The 8,715-nt window shown below is 34.5% G+C and overlaps 2 protein-coding genes across 2 annotated transcripts in view; both read right to left on the bottom strand.

Annotated features, from left to right (window-relative positions):
- The window catches only part of LOC132740958 (eIF-2-alpha kinase GCN2-like), a 63,238-nt gene extending 60,702 nt beyond the window's left edge, over positions 1 to 2,536 (bottom strand). The window contains exon 1 of the mRNA XM_060729018.1: positions 2,293 to 2,536. Coding sequence (XP_060585001.1) covers positions 2,293 to 2,397 — 105 coding nt within the window. The 5' untranslated portion in view covers positions 2,398 to 2,536. The remainder of the gene's footprint in view (positions 1 to 2,292) is intronic.
- A 2,963-nt stretch (positions 2,537 to 5,499) lies between these two features.
- On the bottom strand, positions 5,500 to 6,843 carry LOC132740959 (neuronal acetylcholine receptor subunit alpha-3-like). Its single transcript, XM_060729019.1, has one exon. It carries the CDS (start codon positions 6,841 to 6,843, stop codon positions 5,500 to 5,502), a length of 1,344 nt encoding a protein of 447 aa, XP_060585002.1.
- Positions 6,844 to 8,715: the final 1,872 nt, after the last annotated feature.

Consider the following 8,715-nt stretch of genomic DNA (forward strand, 5'->3'; position numbering starts at 1 on the left):
CAAAGGAACATTCCTGTGAAGTTTGGATGAAATTGGCCAAGTGGTTTATGAGGAGATGTCGTTTAAAGTAAAAGTTTCAGACGGACGCCAGACGAAAAGCGATCACAAAAGCTCACCATGTCACTTTGTGACAGGTGAGCTAAAAAGAGAAAGCTATCACTGACACCTGCAGCAATTATTTAAAAAAAAAACATGCCAGTTTATTACAAATCCTAGTTCCCATCTCAAGAAAAAGTGCTGACGGGTGTGTTATCTAATTTCCCTGTCCTGTGTGAACTTTCAAATTTCAGTGGTTATAAGAGAAAACCTGATAATACTAAGCTGGGACATAATATAATGGGACAAGCAATTTGTGTTTGAATGTCAACATAAGACCACTTATCTAGTAAGTATTGTCCCTTCATATTATGTGCCAGACTAAGTCAAATTGTCTGAACACCCGGATCATAGGAAAATCTGCTAATCATTCCTGTAGGAAAGCCTGAAATTGCTTCCTATTACACATGGTTGGATACTGAAAAAAAATAATGATTTAAACTTGCTCATTGATGATGCTAAAGATGCTGAGATTAAAACATTGTAGGCCTTCTCACTGTAAATGTAATTATGTCCCTTCAATGTAGATGGAAAAACTCATAACTAGTGTTTTCTACAATGCTGTGAAAAAATCAGGGTTCTCACTAGGACTTTAAAACATGGAGTCCATGGACTCCCAACCCTGAAAAAGTTGGAGTCCAAAAACACGTCGCAATTAATATGTTTATAGATTAGTCATTCAATGCTCACAATAGCATTGCTGATATTTTGAATCTTCAAGAGACTTTTAAAGTTTATTAGTTATTCAAAAAAAAATTTGAATTATTGTTTTGTTGTTAATATTTATTATGAAATTATTTCGTTATAATGCATCAACACAATTCATGGAAATCGTTTTTTTTTAACATTTATACCAAATCAAATTTTATTCTGGTTAAATAAGTCCACTCTAAAGACAAAAAGTTTATATTTGTAAAAAAAACGTAAATGTATATAGGCAGCGTTTAGCGGAATGAATAGGAAAATCGTGTACAGCTTCACACAGTGTGCAAGAGATTCATCTGATCGGCAATTATTTTAGCAAATATCTTTAAAAGGGGGCAAATTGAAGATCGATATTTAAAGATTTAATGTTGATTAAATAATAAAAGAACAATTCATTCACGTGTTTGGATTGGAAACTGAGAATTTTTGCTAAATTTTCGGGTTTCTGGCGAACGTGAAATCGCCGATGTTCGGGATCAATTTTCGGATCACAGAAAAGCATATGTGTATTTTTGTTTGTTGTCTTGGCATTTCGGCACAATATCTTAAATTCTTAATACTCTTGTAGAACGTTTTTGCAAGAATGAAACTAAAGCAAAATTGTGCCTAGAAAATGCCGAAAATATTCGACAATCATTCAAAATTACACTCATTTGTAATTTGAGAAAACAGTCTTTAAACTTGCGGCGTAAATAGTCGATAATTTTATCCTTTTGTCGGTAAAATTTGCTAATTTCCAATCAACTGTTGATCAAAGATATAAAATTATCACCTTGTGTTATATCTGGTAATTACATGTACAGCGCGTGTATACATTAGTCTGATCACTATTGCGTGATGATGACCGGAAGCGTTCTCGCTGATTGGCTAAACGCTTCACGGGTCGATGTGCATAGGACCGCCTACCTATAGACTGACATGCGCTGACGTATTTGTGTATTTGTGGTTGTAAACAATTGGTAATTTTATGCGTCCCCAGGCAAAATTAAGCGTACGTGGAATCCTTGCTCTGAAATATTTGCGTCCAGCTGTAATAAACATGCGTACCGGGACGCCGAAATAAGCGTCCCCGAGAACCCTGAAATTATTTTGATTTTGTTCTTAACTTTCATGGAGGGAAAAATATTGATTGTTTGTCATCCTGTGACGTTGGACGCATAATCTCACACTCATATGAGAAAAATGTGCAGCCCGACTGGGACTCTAACCGGGACCCTCGGATTATTATTTCGCAGACCTACTAACCATTTGGTCGTGCTAATTAGTGAACAGATATGAACCGTGACAATGAGTACAATGCTATTATGCCTATAGCTGAATTATTTGACAATTACAAGGAAACATACTGGGGAATTTGAAACGATGATCCAGTTGTTCAACTGAAAGAACATTAAAGTACCATCCAATAAATCTACTTATTACAAAAAAGCCTATGCTGTCACAGTCAGAGGTGTACAGCATTTAATTTTCAGAAATTTTGACAGTTCATACTTTCCATGCGTCTGATTGACGCAGATCTTTAAAATCTTCTAAAAGAATCGACTGCAAAACTTGAAGCTCATCATTCTGACGTTCAATATACGAGTCTGTCGCCATCTTAAGAACATACGTGGCAAGTATGCATCCCTATTTCACAAACTAACTTAACGATATCTTTTGAAATTCAACAATTAAGTCCAATTTTATGATATTTCACTTGTCACTTTATTTTTTCGGCAACATTCGGACTTGCATCATCGATCAGATAAAAACACGTCCTGCCGTACCAAATCCGTATTGATGGGGGGAAAATCCCGGGATCCGGGATCCGAGACGCTACCCGTGATATCGAATAATTAGTATTATAATATCTATATTAACAATACAGGGAAACGTTTTAACATTTTTGTTGATAGGAAGGATTCACCGCGGGGGATGGGGGTTGTTTCATTCCTACTTTCCTTGCCAATTAACTAGCTTGATCAGCCATAGACACTTTGATATGCATTGTGCACAGCAATTTGCAATAATGTGTTATATTTATATTTTGGAGTCACGCAGACGCGGGCTTATAACCGCGATATGACTCATATGCCAAGATATATATGACTAGTAATTATATTTAATTTTCAAACTTACTACTTTTTCACATTTTTTCTTCCTAAGATACTTTAGAAAATCTATATAAAAAATAATAATACATGCCAACATGAAGCTAAATATATATATGTGATGCCAAAATCATTAAATTTGACCCCCGCTCCCAAAGAGTTACTAGTTATATTTGTTGCGTGTTCTATAAAAATCATATCCATGGCGGTTCAGTAATTAATCGGATCTTTTAAAGATTTCCCACACGTACATCATGTTTGTTGCGAGATTTTATCTAGTAAGTATACATTGTATGTCTCGCAATATTATATTATAATATATAGGTAATATGTCAAGCATAAATTTCCGGCGTATAGGGGATATGGATTATCTAATGTCTATTATGCAAGCTATGTGATATCCCGACAGGGACTTTGGATTCTTTCATGTGAGGAAGCTATCCAGCTAGCTTACGGAAAGTCGGTGGTTCTACTCAGGTGCCCGTTCGTGCCTGAAAATAATGCACGGAAGGGCACCTGAGGTCTCCCTCAACCTGTAAAAGCTGGAACGTCGACGCGATATGACCTATACTATGTCGATCGGTGTGACATAAAACCCAATCAAAAAAAAAATAAAATAAATAAATAAATAACAACCAGTTGACTAAACTTTCGGTTTATTACCTTTCCAACTGTTAACATATATTTAAATTCTATTCCTGTTCTAGAAACCCATTTCCGTCAAATTACCGTAACCTAGCTCCTAAGTGGTATATGGGCTTATAAGTATACATAACTGATACAAATACAAATAACTTGATAACAAAACGATGTAAAAGTAAATAAATATTAAGTAATATAGTTCAATGTTGGCTATTGGTAACGACGATTGTTTGATTAAAATCAATATCAAGTCAAAATTGTGTCATTACAAAATCTAGAATTTCTACACTGTAATATTTGTAACCTAACATTAGTAAGCCAATTGAAAACAACAAGAAATATATGTAACAATTTTAATACATTGAGTGCATTGGAAAAAAAACACAGGTATTCAACATATATATCTATTTTTGTTACGGGAGGGCTTTTGTCCGCCCTGTTATTTTCACGGGAGGGCTTTTGTCCGCCCTGTCATTTTCACGGAAGGGCTTTTATCCGCCTTGTCATTTTTTGGCGGGAGAGCTTTTGTCCGGTTGGGCCTTTGTCCGTTTCCCGATTGGCTTATATATTTTCCTTTTGAATTACTATTTAATAAAGATTTCATAACCAAAGAAGCAATTTTTCAAAAAAATTTATTTCATAACATTCTACTTAATACACATTTTAACACAATATAAAACAGAACAAGTAAGATCAAAGACATCCAAATGATTATTCCATAGGTTTCAGGTTTTATAGTTATATATAGTTATAATTATTCAAACAGTTACATTTCCCACGCTCAAATAGTTACTTGTGTTATGTGATACGTTATCATGAAATAATTTTTGTGATAAATCATGTTATACGTACTCGTACTTTTATTTAATTGCACTTCAAATCATAATGATCATTATATACTATACAAAACATGACATACTCTATAAGCTATAAACAGACTATACAAAACTTGACATGTTAAATAGAACAAAACATAATTATACAAACCATGACATACTATGCAAAACATAACATTCTATATGCAATGCATGGATTATTATACACCACCCACTATGCAAAATATAACATATTTTACAATACAACACATAATATGCTATACAAAACATGACATACTATAGAAAACAGTATCGTTTTCACGAAACATGTCAATCTGTACAAAACATAACAACTTGTACAAAACATGACACTCTATATAAACATGATATGCTATAAGTTCGAGCCAAGCTGTTTGTGATAAGAACTTACAGCATACTGCTTATAGGGCTCGTTAAAGAGAATGTTAGGATGAAGAGTGCTAAACGCTACACTGAGTTGACTCATTATAATTTTAGCTGTTCCTATTCTCCAAGTAGCGCCGATTGAGAAATATGCTTTTGTATGACGACGACTTTTATGGTAACTGGTTTGTTATCCATTTCATTTCCTCATTTTGTCTGTTCGCTTAAAGTTTTAAAGGATACGCCATTTAACAGATGATTCAGAGTGTTCAAAGTACTATAGCTCGTGTCTTATTTCATGAAATCGTCAGCGATCTTGTCGACAATTATCAACAAGCCCGTTCTTCTAGAAACAAATGTATAAAGTAAAATTTAGCTCTCGTGAAGTGAAAGTCAATTACATTTTGACTGAGCCTCACGTTTAAGTTCGAAAATTACATTCATTTCTGACTTGACATTTTTTTATTAAACATACCATAACAACTTTGGTTACATCGAACACAGTACATGTATTTATTTGGTTAAATCTGGTTTGCTGAGAAAGCGCAATTTTGAAACATGTACGTAAGTAAATTGTTCAATTCTTTTCACTAAGATAATCTTTCGAAATTTAATGTCACAAAAGCAGAAACATATTTAATAGCTCATCCTTGCCTTTTTATTTTGCTTATGTAACATACTGTAGCTTTTAATATTTGTCCAGATTAAATGATGTACCAGCCCAGTAAACATATTAAGTTAGGAAAGCTTTAATAAGTAATTGCAAAGAAAACTGTAAAGCTACACACAGACATAAAGGTGAACAAAACGAATGCAATTCCGTCGATCATGTAACTGATATTTTTCCATGACACGTTAGCATTGTCAGAACAATTTCCTTCTACCTCTGACGTCAACCTGGCTAGCGTATTTTCTATAGGCTCGAGAACACTTTTTTCCTCATTTAATACAGAAATAGAGGACATTTTAAGGGTAGTAAGTTTTGGTGCATTGTTTGATTTATCATCTGTTGACCCTCTCCTTATAGTGATGTTCTTATTGTTTTCGAACACTGATAACTTCCGGGTAGATTTCATTTTCTCTAAGTCAGTAGAAATTGGATGAATATCACGTTTTGCACACTTACAGGACACAAACATGTAAAGCTGCTTTAACCACCGAGGAACATTTTTCTTGTCGTTTCTGTAATACACACGGAGATTGAGTATAGTGACAAACGTCATAAGGGTACTGTTTACCATATCAACCATTAACTTGTATGAAATAACTGGTACGGGCTCCGAGCTTTTTGGAAGCGTGTCACTTACAATAGTCATAAAAACAGCTATTGATAACAACACTGTGATACAGTAGGAAATCCTCTCCCCAGATTCCGGTACAAGAAGGAAAACAAATGCATTAAGTAAGCTGAGAAATAATAATGGTAGGAGAACGTTAACAATCACAAAGTCTGGCTTCCTTTCTAAATTTACAACAAACTCTATTGTTGTACCATCAACAGAGGTCCTGACTTGAGATTTCGCTAACGTCCATGTAGAGCTTTCTACGTAACGCCTCAAATCGATTTCACTTTTTGACGTAGTCAATTTAACCTGGCCAAAAAAATAGCCCCATGCCGAGAATATCATTACACATTCTTGCGAGTCAAATGGATATCTGTAAACATCTATTTTACATGTACTTTTAAATAGATCTGTAGGCCACCATGAAGCGCGTCCTGTATGTGTAAAGAGAACTCTCTGCCATTTCTTACCAAGAGTGTCTGATTCATCTGCCGGGTTGATGAGAATCAACTCAGGAACCCATACCTCTTTGTATGACGTCATAACATAGTCTATACCCCCGTAATGTTCTGGATCCCACACCATACTTGCATCATTCCATACTATGTACATAATGCCCATTACTGAAAATACACCACGAATCTCATCAAGGTCCTGAATAGAGTCCAACATGAGTCTTACTCTTACATGAACGGCCTCGGTTTGGTTTTCAACTGGCCGTACATTTTTATTATATCCATCCAATAAATCATGAAGTAAACTTTTTGTATCATTTATAGATGTACAGTGTATATACCCGATGTTTGGCATAATGCAAATTGTAAGGAAAAATATGTATTTTTTAAAGATTAATCCCATTATAAATAATTTTGTTTGCCTTCTGTAAGGATTAATTTCAATTCTCAATTTTTTAATTTCTACCCGAGATATGCAAACTAATTCCTATCATGGTACTATTGATTGTGATATGCAACTGACGATAATGACTTTCTAATTATGAACCCCTATAGGAAGCTAGCTGTATTTAAGGCATTGAGGCTGATTGATGTTTGTTTTCAATGGCCAGTATCTCTTTAGTAAGCACTAAAAGCATTTTAAAGGTTTTCATTATTTCTCTTAATTGAAAACTAAAAGAATAGCCGATTGTTTCATTCCTGAAAGGGAGGTCAGTAAATCTGTCGTATCCAAGTAACAGACCATACTAGGTATTGATTTTCTATTTGCCACATTTTGTGGTTTTGGATTGGTGATTATAACTAAACAAATGTTTTTCTGTTTGTACAATAGTGTTATTTGAATAGCACAGAAAATGGACATATCTTGTTTAAAGTTTGCTCGATGAATATGGATTTTCTGATGTTTGGAATTGTCCAAGAAGATTTAACGGAGAACATTTATACCGATTTTCAAACAAAGAGTTATAGATGGTTTTAAACAAAAATGGATTGCTTATATAGCTGTTGATAAAGTTTTAAAATACACTTCATAGTATTCTCTAAAACTCTCTCTTCTCTAAGGTTATTCATTGACAATACGCATCCGAAAAATCAGATAACTTTGACACGAAACTATTTATGACTGATGATACTGAGAAATCGTTACCCTAAGTCCTAGATAAATAAAAGCATGCTATCATAAGTTAGGAAATCTGCATGCTTTGGAAATATATTGAATTTGTTAATTTTACCAATGAAATATGGTGCTATAGCAACCATATATATCATATCTGTGACAAAACAAATAAGAAATTTAAATATGAAAGCAGGCGGAGCCAAAACTCATATTTATTTTTGGGACTACTTTCTCAGATGTTTTATCTGTTGCCGTCAGAAGCTTCATCTATTCATTTCATTATCGGAAATTATCTGGTTATGTTTTCCAAAACGGTTCATAAAATGTGTGTTTAATTTTAACCGCGCCACACACTTATGATAACAATCGGAACGTCCTCGGCTATCATTAATAACCTCGGAAACAATACGGAGTGAAAGTAGTTCTATCACATGGTTTCACAGAGAGTGTTATTTCGATAATGTTAAACGCATGTAACTATTTCACATCTAAAGGAAAATATAGTCTGTCTTGGTACAATTATGATTGAAAATATGTCTCACAACTATGATGGCTGAGTGGTGTCATTCCTGTTTTCGCCTGCGCCCTCGCTAATTAGCGTGTTTTCGTCCCGCGACCTCGCCGTTTTATTTCTTAAATCTCGCTCCGCGCGCCCCCATTTTAACTTGTTAATTCTCGACTTTTCGCTTGGCAGGTCGCGGAACGAAAACACGCTAATTAGCGGGGGCGCGGCAAAGTTTTATTTATTTAACTTTGCCCCGCGCCACCGCTTATAAGCGTGTTTTCGCTATACGCCCCCGCCATTTTAACTTGGTTACTTGGCGGGGTCGCGGGGCGAAAACACGAATGACACAAATCAGCCACCATATAGACAATCATTTTTAATTTGAATACAATTATAAACTAATCCGACTTGATGGCAACAGGATGACATTTTGTACTTTCGGTTTCTACAATCATAATAATAGTAAAGAAATAATTTATTGTTTACTTTTATATCTTTGTCTTTGCTTATTTTAGGCAGACATTTACTTGATATATTGGTTAAAAAAAACTTGTCAACAACTCACAACATTAAAGTACTATTTGTTTACATGTTTAGGTTCTTAG

This window comes from Ruditapes philippinarum, unplaced genomic scaffold, assembly GCF_026571515.1.
Source record: "Ruditapes philippinarum isolate M1 unplaced genomic scaffold, ASM2657151v2 ctg686_1_1_1_1, whole genome shotgun sequence".
Classification (NCBI taxonomy): domain Eukaryota; kingdom Metazoa; phylum Mollusca; class Bivalvia; order Venerida; family Veneridae; genus Ruditapes; species Ruditapes philippinarum.

What these genes read in the sequence shown, in the direction of transcription:
- LOC132740959 (XM_060729019.1), bottom strand. Translation starts at nt 6,843, where the DNA reads ATGCCAAACATCGGGTATATACACTGTACATCTATAAATGATACAAAA.